We start from the raw sequence: 18,248 nt of genomic DNA, 5'->3' as shown, positions 1-18,248 counted from the left end.
CTCGTATCCCTGAGTTTTCCAAAAAAATTTTGGAAGAATTCTATTAAAATGTTTACAATAAAATGTTTGAATACTTGAAAATACTTCATTTATCTAGAATATGCACTATTAACAGGGTGATACTGACCTCAAGGGGCAAAAAACACTTAGATATCACAATCATGTGCAACCTTCCGAAGGGTAACCATAACCAAAATCTTCAAGGAGGGGAGGGAGGGAGTTACAACAAGAGAAAAAGTTTTCTAAAAAAGCTTCAAGGGCAGAGTAGACAATAGAGAAGGCTTAAGAAACACTGATCTAGAACACTTATTTGAGTGGAATATTTCATAACCCCTATCAATACCAAACGTTGCTACAATATTTAAAGTGTATAAACATCCATGTAAGTAGATCCTCATTAGAGCCTCTACTCTGCCAGACATGGTGTCACCTCCAGCACTGCAGAAAAATACACCTAAGAGGTGATCATACTGTAATGCATAGAAATATCAGATCACTATGATATGCACTAGGAATCAACACAGTGTTCCAGATCAATCAAACTTCAAAACAAAAGAAAAAGAAATCAGATGTCACCAGAGGCTGGGGTGGAAGAAGGGGGAACTGAATGAAGTTAGCCAAAAGATACCAGCTTCCAGCTACAGATAAACAAGCAGAAGGCACGCAATGCACCACATGGTAAATAAAACTAACACTGCTGTAGCTATAAATGAAAGTTGAGAGGCTGGCCTAAGAGTTCTCATAACAAGAAAATTATTCTTCTCTTTTATTTTCTATGTAAGTACACTAAACTTACCGTGGTAATAATGTAATGATGTATGTAAAAATAATCATTACGCTGTACACTTTAAACTTATACAGTGCTGTATATCAATTATATATCAAGAAAACTGAAAGGGAAAAAGTAGGTATAACTGATAAAATGAAGATGTGGTCGGAAGTGAACAGAATATGGAGCCAATGAAGATGCATATTTATGGAGGAAAAACTAAACCATCTAATACTAGGGAGGGAGGGAGAAAAACACACCCAACACATGAGGTTTCAACTTCAAAATAACCTAAGAAAACATGGTTAATGAACTAAGATCATCTCTCTCTTCCCTTCAAGAAAGCCTCATGTGTTAAGGTGAGCTGATCAACAAGACAATTTATAAAACTCACCTCCAAAATAAATAAATAAATAAAGTTATGGAAAAAAAATAAAATTAAAACCTGCCTCCCAAAGGGCAGTGTGCTGGGGCAGAACTCAGCCACTGCTGCGTGCCAGAAAAAATTTATATGAAAACTGTTATACAAGCAAAGATAGAAAACGAAGCAAGAGTACACAGGCCTTAGGGAACAGCTACATTGTATTATGAATTTTAAATGTAACAACAAAGTAGGGTGCAACTATTCGTTGAGGGAATTGGACTAAGGCAATAATTAGGGCCTCCTAAAAAAGCAAGAGAGTTCCCGAAAAACATCTATTTCTGCTTTATTGACTATGCCAAAGCCTTTGACTGTGTGGATCACAAGAAACTGTGGAAAATTCTGAAAGAGATGGGAATACCAGACCACCTAACCTGCCTCTTGAGAAATCTGTATGCAGGTCAGGAAGCAACAGTTAGAACTGGACATGGAACAACAGACTGGTTCCAAATCAGAAAAGGAGTGCGTCAAGGCTGTATATTGTCACCCTGCTTATTTAACTTATATGCAGAGTACATCATGACAAACGCTGGGCTGGAAGAAACACAAGCTGGAATCAAGACTGCCGGGAGAAATATCAATAACCTCAGATATGCAGATGACACCACCCTTATGGCAGAAAGTGAAGAGGAGCTAAAAAGCCTCTTGATGAAAGTGAAAGAGGAGAGTGAAAAAGTTGGCTTAAAGCTCAACATTCAGAAAACGAAGATCATGGCATCTGGTCCCATCACTTCATGGGAAATAGACGGGGAAACAGTGGAAACAGTGTCAGACTTTATTTTTTGGGGCTCCAAAATCACTGCAGATGGTGATTGCAGCCATGAAATTAAAAGACGCTTACTCCTTGGAAGAAAAGTTATAACCAACCAAGACAGTATATTAAAAAGCAAAGACATTACTTTGCTGACTAAGGTCCATCTAGTCAAGGCTATGGTTTTTCCAGTAGTCATGTATGGATGTGAGAGTTGGACTGTGAAGAAGGCTGAGTGCCGAAGAATTGATGCTTTTGAAGTGTGGTGTTGGAGAAGACTCTTGAGAGTCCCTTGGACTGCAAGGAGATCCAACTAGTCCATTCTGAAGGAGATCAGCCCTGGGATTTCTTTGGAAGGAATGATGCTAAAGCTGAAACTCCAGTACTTTGGTCACCTCATGCAAAGAGTTGACTCGTTGGAAAAGACTCTGATGCTGGGAGGGATTGGGGGCAGGAGGAGAAGGGGACGATTGAGGATGAGATGGCTGGATGGCATCATCGACTCGATGGACGTTGAGTCTGAGTGAACTCCGGGAGTTGGTGATGGACAGGGAGGCCTGGCATGCTGTGATTCATGGGGTCGCAAAGAGTCGGACACGACTGAGCGACTGAACGGAACTGAACCTGCTGTGCTAGAACACATCAATCTCCACTAGATGCTATTACCAAACCTGTCTTGCCACCCAGGCACCCTGAAGAACTGACTGCCCTCTACCTCTCAAAGGGCTTTGGGTCAGTGGCTCCAGCTTTCTTACCTGGCCACTTTGCGCTTGTCATGTGGGTGCAGCTTGGCAGCCATTTCCGGGTCAACCTGGCTTAGGCGTTTGTGGAGAACATGGCCATCCTCCTTTTCAAGCTCGACTTTTCGGTCAATCACTTTTTCAGTGCCCATCTCCTGCGGCTATCAAATGAAGGTTTAGAGGTAAATTTAATTAAACAATTCAACAAACACTGATACACTGTATGTGCCAGGCACTTTGGGTAAGTGTTAGGAACACAACTGAGATCAATCAGAAGGTCTTGCCATGTAGTGAGAGATCATAAACAGAAAACTCCAACACACCACGGTAGTGCTATGAGGCCACAGCAAATAAAGAGAAAGAGGATCTACTGTCTAGGGAAGTACTCAGGTACACTGCTTCCTTGTCAGAAGTATGAGCTACCCTGACTAATACATCTATATTAACTCATCTAGGAGTCTAGCTTCTCAGTAAGTGTGACCCAAGAATGGACCAGAATTTCCAGCACATTATACTGAATAGTTTGCAAAGTCCCACCCTATGCAATAGCACCTCTGTAAAAAAACGCTGATGTCAGGTATCTCCCTGACATACAGATTGTTACAGCTGGGAAATGCTGAATCAGACTAACATACTGTTAACTTACATGGCGATGCTAATTAATCCACAGAGAAGCATCTTTCCCACATACAGCCCCTGCCCTTAGCCCAGCCTAGAAGAGCACACTTCACATATGGAAATGGCACTTGCTTCAGAATATTAGGTAGGAAAATTAGTACAGTTGCTGAGTATAAAAAATAGGCAAGAGTCACCTTTCCTCCCACTAAAATAAGCTGGCAAGAAAGAAGAACCCATTTCCTCATTGAACTACAAGGAAACTACACATACCTTAGCATTGACGAGAACTTTCCAGAGCAGAGATTCGATGTAATAATTGGTTCCTCCCACAACAATAGGAATTTTATCTCGGGCAAATATATCTTCAATGTGAACGTTAAGAAAGACGTCAAAATATTTAATATCAAGAAGAAAGTGCTGACTCACGTGGAAGTAGGGGATTAGTAAGAAACCACATTCGTCATATTTTTGATACTAGTCTTCAATGTTTCTCATGAGTTCTCAGAATCATTTCATATCAGTTCTGGAGGGACTTGCATAAACCAGAGACAGATGCATGATGGTAATTCCTTCCAGTTCTAGAACTTTCTAAGCCTTGCTGCTCAAATTCAAAGCTTGCTTAGTATTCCAAATCAGCTTAACAAGCACAAGCCTAAAGAACTCTCACAGAACCAAGTGCCAGCTGCTCAGGAAGCCATGAAAATGACATCCGTTATGTGACTTTGCCTTCTAAGGCAAATTATGAGCTGGTTTCTCTAAGCTGTGGTTCTTAGATTCAGTCAGTCTTCACCATTCTGGGGTAGTAGTATATATTTCACACTTGAAACTCTACCAGATGACCTGGGAAGCACAGGATGTAAAGACAAATAGATTTCAATTACCAGTTCCAACACTCGGCAAGTCATTCAAGCTGTCTAAGCTTCAGCTTTCTCACCTATAAAATTTTCCTGAGTTCTTATGAGCATTAAATGTGACAATACAAATAAAACCCCTAAGACAATGCCTGAAATACTTTTTTCTACTGAGTAAGCACTCAATTTACTTTAGTCATTATTGTTCTCATACCCCTGGCTACTTGGAATTCTTCTCTTTACAATCTCTGTTAAACAGATAATATCTACTTTAAGAGGAACTGTGCTTCTGAGGGTAACTGATAAAGAGACTTTCAACCCAGATAAAGACTCATTTATACACTTCTTCCCCTTGCCAGCCACTCTGTAGGCACAGAGATAGATGACCTCTTTTCTATCAGAAACCCTCTATAAGAGGTTGTGGTAGGGTGGGGAGAAAGATGTTACCATTCAAGGATTATAAGAAATATGTCCTTTTTTTAAAAAGAAACAAACTGTATGCCCCCCTTTAATTAAGTATAAGATTCTTCCTCCATAATGCATGGAACTACAACTTCATCATTTTCACTGCTGATATAGTACTTAAATGAACAAGGCACATTTTATATATTCTTCTCTAAGTAGGAACTTGGGTATTTATATGTTTTTGCTGTTAAGAGCAATAATGTTAAAATGAGATCTATCACTTATATCCTGGTATACTTGTGGCAAGGTTTCTTTAGGATAGAAACCTAGGAACTGAAATAGTTGAAATACACTCTTACCAGTGGCTGCTGCTGCTACGTCACTTCAGTCGTGTCCGACTCTGTGCGACCCCATAGGTGGCTGCCCACCAGGCTCCCCCGTCCCTGGGACTCTCCAGGCAAGAACACTGGAGTGGGTTGCCATTTCCTTCTCCAATGCATCAAAGTGAAAAGTGAAAGGGAAGTCGCTCGGTCGTGTCCAACTCTTCTCGACCCCGTGGACTGCAGCCTACCAGGCTCCTCCATCCATGGGATTTTCCAGGCAAGAGTACTGGAGTGGGGTACCATCGCCTTCTCCAATGGCTAGTGGCTAGTGTAAGTCACCCAGTCACATCCGACTCTTTGTGACCCATGTACTATAGCCCTCCAGGTTCCTCTCTTCATGGAATTCTCTAGGCAAGAATACTGAAGTGGGTTGCCATTTCCTTCTCCAGGGGATCTTCCCAACCCAGGGATTGATTCTGGGTCTCCTGCATTGCAAGTAGATTCTTTACTGTCTGAGCTACCAGGGAAGCCAGTATTCTTACCAATACAAATTCTTGTATTGGTAATATAAGAATATATCCAAATCTAGCTATTTTCCTTAAAAAAAAAAAAAAAGACTATTATTGGCATAGATGGTAGTGACAGCTGCTCAATGTGAATATACTTAAGACCACTGAACTGTACACTTATAAATGGTAAATTTTATGTACATTTTAACACAATAAAAAAGAAAAAATTGAATTTAAAAAAAATTTTTTTAAAGACTATATCTACAAAGTCCTTCCCTACTCTAATCTCACATAACTACTCAATTACATGTTATCTCATTTGTTTTAAAGTTTCATTAAAAAAATAAAAGACATTTATTTAACTCTGAAATCCATCTGGAACTTATGTCACATATAATAAGGACCTGATTTAACTTAAAAAAAAATTAACTGCCCCAGGAAAAATTATTAACTACTGCATTATTTCTTCATTGTTTTGAAACGCCACCTTGATCATAAAATACATACATACATACATACAACTTCAAGTTGTATCTGGCTTTTCTTATCTGTGCTATAAATTTGTCTAGTATTATATAATTTTCATGCTATGACAATTATTATGACTTTTCAATATGTTTTAATATACAGTAATCCATAGAGTAAAGGCAGTTTGGACATTAAAATATAAGGGCAGTCCTCTCGTGTTATTCTTTTTTCCAAATTTCTTTGGTGTTACCCAGAATTATTTTTTCCTACTATAATCCCATTATATTTCTAAATTAATTTCTTATCCCTATTTAAAGGATGGGAAACAAGCTCAGTGGGTAAATGCTTTACCCAATGAAATGACATTTATATAGTCAAAAGAAGCAATTTTAAAACTAGGACACAGCTTTTCTGGTTCCTAAGTCAGTGTTCTCTCCACTAAAACAGCACTTTCCAAATTTTAATATGCCTATGAGTCACTTGGGACTCTAGTTAAATGCAGATTGTGATTCAGTAGGTCTAGAATGAGGCCCAAATCCAGCACTTCTATAAGGTCCTAAGTGATGCTGACCCTGCAGTCTGAGGACAAGATTCAGCAGCAAGGACACTGTATCTTTCAATCCAAAGAGTTCTAATGGGGATGCTACTGCTGTCTTGGGTATCTCTGCTCAGGAGAAACTGTTAGTACAAAGAAAAGTTCTTTCTTGGCTTGGGCTGCCATGCAGCCACCAAGCCTAGATGCTGTCTCCCCGTAGGATATCAGAGCAGTTGCTTTGTTCCTGAAGTCCACCACTGTGTAATTCGTCACGAGAGGATCCACAAAGCTGATCATGTGGTGCTGGCACAGCCTCTGCTCTTGGGCAGAAACCTTATTGGTGATGATGTCGAGACCTTCATAAACCTAGGGGAAAGAAAATTAGCATGAAAGTCATGTATTCCATAAGATGCACACCTCATGGGCAGAAATAATGATCTATCGCTCGCTGCAGCCAAACACTTGACTGACCCAAATCACCAGAGGAAATGTGTTCTAACCAGAGCACAGCCAGATCCACATAATCCAAGACAAAAGACGCAGAAGAAATCAGAACACTTTAAAAAATAAAATAAAATAGTGGTTACTAACTCAGACTTAAAGAGAAAAAGTATATGTAAATCGGTGCCCAAATAAGAACTAACTCTGCAAGATTTACTGGAGGTTCTTTGGCCTGAACTTCAAGCCTTTAAAAGCGGGCAGGTTGCTTTATTTACTCTATTTATCACAAGTCTCCAGAAAGGTAACATGTTGTGTTGCACACAGTTCTACTTCAAATGCTTAGATATTCTTTGGATTTAAATGGATCTGAAAGATTTTCAGAATTTGTGTAAGATTGGCTCCATTTGTGGAGAAGTGGTCTATCTACAAAGATATATATAAAACACACATATACATACTTTGAAGTCAAAACCCCTAATACTGCTGAACTCTTAGAAGAAACACTGTGCCAAATTACTGCTTCAGGAGGTCAGCAAATACAGTCTAAATACTCAGAAGCAATATCCTGTCTGTAAGCTCTTGATCTGCCAATTCAACTAAAAAGTTCAAGTGTACTTTTTCTAAATGCAAGGTCTCAGATGGAGAACAGATCTGAAAATACTAGTTTGAAAATAGGGATGAATGCTTTAGATTAAATGTTCTCTCTGTAATCACTGATTCTACAGGGAGCACTGAATGAACAAATAATAAGTTCCACAGAGCCCACAAAGATGTTAAGAACGTTTTTTATCTCACATTTCCCTTTACTTAAATGGGTGTCAAGTAAGTACAACAATAAAGTATAATGGTAAGGAGGGAGGACCCTGGCGCCAGGCTGCCTCAGATCAATTCCTAACTCTGCCACTTACTAGTTATTTGTACTTGGAATAGTCAGTTTACAAATCTCTGTGTGCCCTAATGCTTCAGCAGTAAAATGAGGATAATAATACTATCTTATACGGTTGTTGTATAAATTAAATGAGTTAATACCTACTTAGTTTTCGACTGTGCTTAGTTGCTCAGTCGTGTCTGACCCTTTGCAACGCTATGGACTGTAGCCCGACAGGCTCCTCTGTCCATGGGGATTCTTGAGGCAAAAATACTGGAGTGGGTTGCCATGCCCTCTTCCAGGGGATCATCCCAACCCAGGGATCAAACCCAGGTCTCCCGCATTGCAGGTGGATTCTTTTTCATCCGAGCCACCAGGGAAGCTGAAGAATCCTGGAGTGGGTAGCCTATCCCTTCTCCAAGGGAACTTCCCAACCCAGGAATCAAAGTGGGGTCTCCTGCATTGCAGGTGGATTCTTTACCAGCTGAAAATTCCATCTAAGGGTCATTATATTACTACCATCTATATACTACTGCAACAACAGAAGGAGAATGGACAGTAACTTCAGTGTCACTATCACTCTGAAGCCTCTGTGCTCTTAGCTACTGAGGTTACTTAACAAACAAGGATATAAACTATCTTCAAACAAAAAGAAAATGGTTAATCAGTAAAACAGCACAAGAAAACATATAAACAGAGCCATAGAGAAAGTACTGCTGCTAAGTCACTTCAGTCATGTCCGACTCTGTGCGACCCCATAGATGGCAGCCCACCAGGGTCCCCCGTCCCTCAGATTCTCCAGGCAAGAACACTGGAGTGGGTTGCCATTGCCTTCTCCAAGTGTAAGTACTAGCTCTGCCTTTAACCCGTTTATCTGTGCCTGACAACAGAACTACATTTTTACACCTGCACCTTGATGGAATCTTAAATTGTAGGGAGCTCTTTTCTTTGTATCTTGAACAAGACTTCCTTCAAAAGTTATACAGTGCAGTAGCATATACTGGGATCTGCTGTGCAAGGTAAGAAAACTATAGGAGGGAAAAAGAATGAATAAATTGTGTGTTCCTCTCCTTTTCCCACAGCCTTTAGTTGGCTCTGCTGTGGTTTAGATTTCAAATGGCCCAGTGTTAAAGAATTTATACAACTTGATTTTGCCAGTAGAGGACTTCTGACCTATAAGCAAATTCATTTTTAACACTGAGATTAACATTAAGGAAATGCACAGCTGCTAATTACCAGCCCTTACCTCCAAAAAAGCCAAAATGTAAACAGTCTCTACCACCACATTCTATCAGATATGTAGATAAATTTGTAGATACATTTTCATCCTATATTCTGCTTTTAGGTATATTTTCTGGAGCCCCTTCAAACGGCCAGTTTTAACAAACACATAAATATAAATCAATCCCAGAATTAAACTCACCTTATTTGCTGAAGGCAGTGGCCACCTATTGTACTATTTATGGTATATACACAAAAGCCAACAAATATCAGGAAGAATGGTTTTAAATAACCAGAGTTAACAAACTAAAAACTGTAACTGAATCTTGGTTAGGAATGTAAATTGTCATCTTTGAGAAACTTGTTAGTCATCTTTTGTCTCCTGTACCAGCAGAAACTGAGCATAAAGATATGGGTGATACAAACAAGGTATCTGAAAAAAGTACTGTTAACTTTTAGGTATAATATGCTTTTATAGTATAAAATACAGAATTTTTATTATATTTTTTGCTGAATAATACGGTGTTTCTACATAGCAGTATGTAATATGCTGAGGTATACAGTATATTAGAGTACTGCAAATGAAAGCAATATGTCTTTAAAAAAAGAGAGAGAAATTGAAGCTGCATAGATAAAGGATTAGTGGTTGCCAGAGGCAGGGGTATTGGGTGGGCAAAATGGGTGAAGACAGTCAACATATACAAACTTCCAGTTATAAAACAAGTAAGTCATGAGGATGTAATGTATAACATAGTTAACAATAACTACTACTGCATATTAACAATTGCTAAGAGTAAATTTTGGCTTCCCTGGTGGCTCAGATGGTAAAGAATCTGCCTGCCAATGCAGGAGACCCAGGGTAGATCCCTGGGTCAGAAAGATCCTCTGGAGAAGGAAATGGAAACCCACTCCAATATTCTTGCCTGGAGAATTCCACAGACAGAGGAGCCTGGAGGCTACAGTCCATGGGGTCACAAAGAGTTGGACATGACTGACTCACACACACACACACACACACAACAGTAAATTTTAAAGGTTCATCCTAAGAAAAATAATCTATGAATGGTGACAGATGTTAACTACATTTGTCATGATGATCATTTCACAATATACACAAACATCAAATCATTATATTATTTATCTGAAACTAATCTATATGTTGTATGAGAATATACCAGTTCAGTCGCTCAGTCGTGTCCGACTCTGCAACCCCATGAACTGCATGGCAGGCCTCCCTGTCCATCACCAACTCCCAGAGTTTACTCAAACTCATGTCCATTGAGTCAGTGATGCCATCCAACAGTCTCATCCTCTGCTGTCCCCTTCTCCTCCCGCCTTCAATCTTTCCCAGCATCGAGCGAGGTCTTTTCAAATGAGTCAGTTCTTTGCATCAGGTGGCCAAAGTATTGGAGTTTCAGCTTCAACATTAGTCCTTCCAATGAATATTCAGGACTGACTTCCTTTAGGATGGACTGGTTGTATCTCTTTGCATGAGAATATATATGCTTCAATAAAGAATATCAGAAGTGATTCAAAGTAATGTTTAGGGCTTCCCTGGTGGCTCAGCAGTAAAGAATTTGCCTGAAATACAGGAGATGTGGGTTTGATCCCTGAGTCGGGAAGATCCCCTGGAGAAAGAAATGGCAACCCATTACAGTATTCCTGCCTGGGAAATCCCATGGACAGAGGAGCGTAGCGGGTTACGGTCCTTGGGGTTGCAGAAGAGTCAGACACAACTCAGCACTAAACAACAGCAAAGTTATGTCTATAATGATGTTGCTTCACTCTTTTCCATTCTAAATGACTTTTGGCAGTTTCTGATATGCTGTTAAAGTCATGTTTACAAATGACTATGCAGCTTGTGATCATAGTTACTGTGTATTGCAAAATTTTACTCATGAATAAAACTGTTAACAAGAAAGAAGTAGATGAAAAGCATAGGTAAAATATATCTATATCTGCACTGTACAAGAGCAAGAATGATGCTGAGAACATATTTGTTAATAAGACACAAGAGATGGATCACTGAGTCAAATACATGGCTATGAGCCAAGTAAAATTCACAAACATTATTTATATTAATAATATTGTTCTATGCTTTGTCTTTCACAGAGAAAAAGTTTGTATATTATAAATCAACTATACTACTTCAATTTTTAAATTAATTAATTAAAGTTTATGATGACTGGTGTCTGAGTTCCAATAACAGGGGATAAAGAGATCATCGCTGGAACAAGGCTGAGCCAAGTTTTCACAATTATTGAGCACAGGTGGACAGATACATGGAGTTCAACTACTACTTGCTCTACTTTTTTATATCAGGAAATTTCCATAACAAAAAGACTCTTAAAAAAAACCTGGATGCACTTTATTAGGATGGTTATTATTTTTTAAAAAAAAGGTGGTGAAGATGTAAAGAAATTAGAATCCCTGTACAGTGCTGGCGGGACTATAAACTCATGCAGCTATGGAAAACAGTAAGGCAGCTCCTCAAACAGTGAGAAGTAGAAAAATCATAAAAAAGGGAAAGCGACAGTCGCTCAGTCGTGTCCTATTCTTTGCGACCCCATGGGTGGCAGCCCACCAGGCTCTTCTTCCAGGAACTCTCCAGGCAAGAATACTCGAGTAGGTAGCCATTCCCTTCTCCAGGGGATCTTCCCCGCCCAGGGATCGAACTTGGGTCTCCTGCACTGCAAGGAGATTCTTTACGGTCTGAGCCACCAGGGAAACACCTGATTCAGCAATTTCACTTTTAGGTATGTACTCAACAGAACTGAAAGCAGGGAGTTGAACAGATACAATGTTTACAGCAGCATTTTTCACAACAGCCAGAAGGTGAAAGCAACCCAAGTGTCCATCACAGATAAATGGATAAACAAGATATGTCCTATATTTACAAGAGAAGATTGCTGCTGCTGCTGCTAAGTAGCTTCCGTCATGTCTGACTCTATGCAACCCCACCAGGCTCCCCCGTCCCTGGGACTCTCCAGGCAAGAACACTGGAGTGGGTTGCCATTTCTTTCTCCAATGCGTGAAAGTGAAAAGTGAAAGTGAAGTCGCTCAATCATGTCTGACTCTTGGCAACCCCATGGACTGCAGCCTACCAGGATTTTCCAGGCAAGAGTAGTGAAGTGGGGTGCCATTGCCTTCTCCGACAAGGGAAGATTAATCAGCCTTAAAAAAAAGGAAACTCTGACACTTGTTATATGTGTGCGAAGTCACTTCAGTCCTATCCGACTCTTCATAACCTTATGAACTGTAGCCTGCCAGGCTCCTCTGTCCAAGGGATTCTCCAGGCAAGAACACTAAAGTGGGTTGCCATGCCCTCCTCCAGGAGATCTTCCTGACCCAGAGACCAAACTTGCATCTCTTATGTCTCCTGCTTTGGCAAGCAAGTTTTTTACCACTAGCACCAACATGAGTGAACCCCAAAGACATTATGTCAAGTGAAATAAGCCAGTACAAAAGGACAACTACTATATGATTCCATTTACTATATGACATATATCATCAAATTCTGAGACAGAAAGTAGAATGGTGGTTGCCAGAATGGTAACCAGGGGCTGGGGCAGAGAGGAATGGCAAGTCAATGTATAATAGGTACAAAATTTTAATCTGGGAAGAGGAAAAAAGTCCTAGAGATGCTGAATGATGATGGCTGCAGAACAATCCAAATGTGCATAGGGCCACTGAAATGGTAAAATGGTAACTTCTTTGTTGTGCATATTTTCCCAATAACTTTAAAAAGGCTTGATAGAATTTAGACACAATGAAAAACTAACGAAAATTGGCAATAAGATAAAATTTTCAAAGATTTAATTTTTCCATTCTTTTGAATATATAGCCCAGAAGTAGAATTGCTGATTCATACAGCATTTTTCAAAATTACTGAGAGGGCTGGTAATGTTCTCATTTCTTGAACTGAGCTGTGGTTACACGGGTATTTTCACTTGTTGATAATTTATTGAACTATGCAGTTATGAATTATGTGTTCTATGGTGTATATTATCAATTAAAACCATACTGCTAGGCCAAAGAAGTAAAACAGAGCAACATTTTATATATTTGCATTAAGAATAAACATGTAAACAAACCTGGGAACCAGTTTTTATAAATGTCACATTTGGTTCATATTATTGTAAATGCCATAACTGGGCTTATAATTTTATTACCTGCCTAGAAAGCATCATTCCACCAGAATAGGTTAGGTTTGCAGCTGATTGCCTGACATTCTGCCTATTTCCCAGCTTTACCTATAGTTTCAGTGAAACTCTGAAACTTCCTACAGCACAGTCAGCTCCAGGTGCCAGAAGAGCTAAAGGGGTCTGTATTATCTTTTAAAGTCAGCACGTCACTCTGCCCATTTCCCATCCTCCCAGAGGACACCTGTGATCTGTCCTCACAGAAATGACTGAATATAATTCTTTTTTAATTTTTAAATAAAAATAAATAAAAGAAATGATGGGATAAAACGCTTCTCCACACAAATCAGATTTTGACAATACTAAGGGAACTCTGGCCTCTTTTTGAGGCCTGATAACTGAAATACTCTAAGAAACTGCAGGTTTAACCTACTTAACCAATTATCAACAAAACTGGCTTATCTCAGTAGACATTTACTGAGAGTGTACTATGCGCCAGATCATTTGCAAGATGTTAGGTGTGCAAAGACTTAGAAAAGGTCCTTGTCCTCAATCTCTCCTTGCTATTCTTTGGAATTCTACATTCAAATGGGTGTAACTTTCCTTTTCTCCTTTGCTTTTCATTTTCACTTCTCTTTTCACAGCGGTTTGTAAGGCCTCCTCAGACAGCCATTTTGCTCTTTTGCATTTCTTTTTCTTGGGGATGGTCTTGATCCCTGTCCCCAGTACAATGTCTTGAGCCTCTGACCACAGTTCATCAGGCACTCTGCCTATCAGATCTAGTCCCTTAAATCTATTTCTCACTTCCACTGTATAATTGTAAGGGATTTGATTTAGGTCACACCTGAATGGTCTAGTGGTTTTCTCCACTTTCTTCAATTTAAGTCTGAATTTGGCAATAACAAGTTCATGATCTGAGCCACAGTCAACTTCCGGTTTTGTTTTTGCTGACTGTATAGAGCTTCTCCATCTTTGGTTGCAAAGAATATAATCAATCTGATTTCTGTGTTGGCCATCTGATGTCCAAGTGTAGAATCTTCTCTTGTGTTGTTGGAAGAGGGTGTTTGCTATGACCAGTGCGTTTTCTTGGCAAAACTCTATTAGCCTTTGCCCTGCTTCATTCTGTACTCCAAGGCCAAATGTGCCTGTTACTCCAGGTGTTTCTTGACTTCCTATTTTTGCATTCCAGTCCCCTATGATGAAAAAGACATCTTTTTCGGGTGTTAGTTCTAGAAGGTCTTGTAGGTCTTCATAGAACTGTTCAACTGGGGATGTCTGGCATTGTTTAAAAACATTTTTAGTTGTCACAAATTGGTGGTGGGGGTGCCATCTAGTGGGTAGAGGCCAGGGATGCTGTCAAACACACCCTTCGATACACAAGACAGCCCCTGCCTCCACAACAAAGAACTACCCAGCCCTCAAAAATGTCAAGAGTCTCAAAGTTGAGAAACCGGATTCAGAGAAATTTCACCTTGGAGATACTCCTCCCAAAATCTGTACAGCCTAAGGTCCCCCTCCTTTAAGCTCCAATCTTTTGGGGCTGTCATGCTGTTGCGTGGTCCCAAGGAGTGTGCTAATCAGAAGAGGCACTGGGTAGGTCCTGGGGCTCTGTCCGAGGGCCAGTTGGCTATGATGCACCAACAGAGTTGTCTACAAGCAAAGGGAAACACTGCCCCCCACCAGTTCGGTTCCATCCTCCAAGTTATCTTCCCCCTTTTGACTTCATTTACTTCTTAAACCAAATTATATCCTGAAATCCTTTCCTCACTTTGTCTGAAGTCACTTTCTTACCTCTAGGGATTATACCTACCTTGAAAACCACAATCTTGGATTATGGGTCAATCTATAATAACTATCCATCCATCTTCTCTGCTGGCTGATCCCCACTGCTCTGTGGATATCTCACTCACTCAGATCACTAAGAAACCCTGACTGCCAAATATAACATTTTTTATACTAAGCTCTCAAAACACATAATGGAAAATACAAAAATCTGATACACCCAAGCTCTCCTTCATAAATCATCTCCTTTGGGACTTCAAATGGCACTATCTCTTCCAGGTTTTCTTCCTATTCACAGGGCCTCCCACCGAGCTATTAGCAATGTCTGTCATGGGAAAGGGGGCTCCCCCAGTGGCTCAAGGGTAAAGAATCCACCTGCAATACAGGAAATGCAGGTTAGATCCCTGGGTTGGGAAGACCCCCTGGAGGAGGAAATGGCAACCCCCGCAGTATTCTTGCCAGGAAAATCCCACAGATGAGCCTGGAAGGCAATAGTCCATAGGGTCACAGAGAGTCAGACACAACTGAGCCACTAACCATGTCATGGGAACAATACTGAGAAATGGCAGTCTTTACAGCATCCATCTGCCATTTCTATACTATACACTTTCTCTGCGTGACCCCCAAGGCCTCTATAACCATTTGTTGTGTGTGTTTTTAACTCCCAAAATCCTATCTACAATCTAGTTCTCTCTCATGATGTACATTTAACTCCCTCGTAGACATTTCCATCATCAGTGAGAGCTATAAAATACAGTATTGAAGTGGTTAACAGTAAGGACTCTAGAGTCTGATTGTCAGGATTTGAATCGTGGCTTCACAACTGACTAGCTATGTAACCTTGGGCAAGGTATTTAACCTCTCTGTGCCTCACATTCCTTATTTATAAAGTAAGTGAAAGTCACTCAATCATGTCCAACTCTTTGCAAGACCATGGGCTATACAATCCATGGAATTCTCCAGGTCAGAATACTGGAGTGGGTAGTCATTCCCTTCTCCAGGGGATCTCCCCAACCCTGGGATCAAACCGGGGCCTCCTGCATTGCAGGCAGATTCTTTACCATCTGAGCCACCAAAGTAGCCCAAGAATACTGGAGTGGGTAGCCTATCCCTTCTCCAGCAGATCTTCCTGACCCAGGGATCGAACCAGGGTCTCCTGCATTGCAGGCAGATTCTTTACTAGCTGAGCTATCAGGGAAGCCCCATTTATAAAGTAAGGATAACCTTAAATCTAACCTCAAAGGATTATTGTAAAAATTAAATAAATGATACAGTAAAGCATATGGAATAGGCCTACCCTATAGGAAGCAGCAATACAAAGCTATCATCATCTTTATCACCACCCCAAGCAGGCGCCTGAAACCTGCTATGTCCAAAACTGACCTCCTTACCTTTCTACCCATACCTGAGTGAACCACCCAATCAAAGTAAAGGCTAAATGATCCTAGTATCTCTCTCTCACATTTCTAATCTCCCTCAACTTCTATCCATATGAGTTCCTAAAATTATCTCAAAGCTTACCACCATCACACTGCCCACTGCCATTATCAATTGAAGGCTTCATGATTTCGCAACTGAACTGTTCCATCAGTTTCCTCACTGATCTTACTTCCTTTATGGTATAACCCCTCCAATTTAGTACACACTGTAGTCAGTAATTTTTCTAAAATAAAAATCTGGTCTCATGAATCCCCAAACTCTTCATCATCACCTCTGATGAAAGCCTGCTTTGAGATCTCTCCCCAATTCTCCCCAGTCTGTACCTGTCCGCCATGCTCCCACATTACCTCTATCACAGAACTTCTTGTACATGAGAAGTATCTCGATCTCCTCCACTGAACTACAAGTTCTGAGGGAAGACTGTATTTTATCTCTAGTTCCAACATCTAGCACAATGTCTAATACATGGAATATATTCAATGGATACTCTGGGCTGGAGGTATAGAGTGCTAGATTTTATGCTGAGTTTCATTCTCTATGAAGTTATGTTGCCTCATTTCACCAGTGAGGAAACAGAAATGTAGACACATTAGGCAATCTGCCCAAAGTCACCCAACTATTTAGTGGCAGAGACAAACTGTGAATCCATGTCTCCTTATTTCACAGTCAGTGTTCTTTTCCTACTACGTTGCTAATCTCTGCTCCACACAAATCAGCTTTGTGAATTTGTAAGGTCAGTTTTTATTCCTGGAACCTCAAGTTCCTCACATCTAGCAACCCTTCTAGTTCTAATAGCCCAAGTTTCAAGAAAAGTTTTGGCACAGGAGGGTGAAAGGAAAACAAAAGTTTTTTAAGATGTTGACACTCAATAGAAAGCTGATTTTCTTTTTTAATTAAAGTAATTTGAATTTGGTTATTCAATTGAAGAGATGTTGACGAGTAGACAAAAGGTCAGTCTCCTGGCTAACTTTTCTTTCTTAATAAAATGATAACTTTAAAAATAATTTACACTTTGCTAGATTAGAAACAATGAATTAGCTGCAGGAACACCACGACAGGCAACTACTTCTTTTCACTTTGTTTAGCAGAGATCCAACTGCAAACGTGCTGAATAAATCAGACAGATTAAGATGCCTAGAAAGCAGGAGAACCAGTACCTTGACATGTTTAGTCAGTCTGGTAGTAGAAGTGGTTTGAAATTTATAGCGCCAAGAAGAGAAGCGAAAAGCAAACGAGAAAAGGAAAGATATAAGCATCTGAATGCAGAGTTTCAGAGAATAGCAAGAAGAGATAAGAAAGCCTTCTTCAGCGATCAATGCAAAGAAATACAGGAAAACAACAGAATGGGAAAGACTAGAGATCTCTTCAAGAAAATTAGAGATATCAAGGGAACGTTTCATGCAAAGATGGGCTCAATAAAGGACTGAAATGGTATGGACCTAACAAAAGCAGAAGATATTAAGAAGAGATGGCAAGAATACACAGAAGAACTGTACAAAAAGGATCTTCACGACCCGGATAATCACGATGGTGTGATCACTCATCTAGAACCAGACATCCTGGAGTGGGAAGTCAAGTGGGCCTTAGAAAGCATCACTATGAACAAAGCTAGTGGAGGTGATGGAATTCCAGTTGAGCTATTTCAAATCCTGAAAGATGATGCTGTGAAAGTGCTGCACTCAATATGCCAGCAAATTTGGAAAACTCAGCAGTGGCCACAGGACTGGAAAAGGTCAGTTTTCATTCCAATCTCAAAGAAAAGCAATGCAAAAGAATGCTCAAACTACCGCACAATTGCACTCATCTCACACGCTAGTAAAGTAATGCTCAAAATTCTCCAAGCTAGGCTTCAGCAATATGTGAACCGTTAACTTCCTGATGTTCAAGCTGGTTTTAGAAAAGGCAGAGGAACCAGAGATCAAATTGCCAACATCCGCTGGATCATGGAAAAAGCAAGAGAGTTC

The 18,248-nt window shown here is 40.1% G+C and overlaps 1 protein-coding gene across 1 annotated transcript in view; it reads right to left on the bottom strand.

Moving 5' to 3' along the window:
• TRIT1 (tRNA isopentenyltransferase 1) overlaps nucleotides 1-18,248 on the bottom strand; it is a 47,659-nt gene that overhangs the window by 9,879 nt on the left and 19,532 nt on the right. Inside the window, exons 2-4 of the mRNA XM_040231582.1 lie at nucleotides 6,616-6,756; nucleotides 3,570-3,668; nucleotides 2,697-2,842 (exon numbers count right to left, since the gene is read on the bottom strand). Coding sequence (XP_040087516.1) covers nucleotides 2,697-2,842; nucleotides 3,570-3,668; nucleotides 6,616-6,756 — 386 coding nt within the window. The remainder of the gene's footprint in view (nucleotides 1-2,696; nucleotides 2,843-3,569; nucleotides 3,669-6,615; nucleotides 6,757-18,248) is intronic.

The sequence above is a fragment of the Oryx dammah genome, unplaced genomic scaffold, assembly GCF_014754425.2.
Source record: "Oryx dammah isolate SB20612 unplaced genomic scaffold, SCBI_Odam_1.1 HiC_scaffold_28, whole genome shotgun sequence".
Classification (NCBI taxonomy): domain Eukaryota; kingdom Metazoa; phylum Chordata; class Mammalia; order Artiodactyla; family Bovidae; genus Oryx; species Oryx dammah.
The sequence above is the reverse complement of the archived record's forward strand: the minus strand, read 5'-3'. Positions and strand labels throughout refer to the sequence as shown.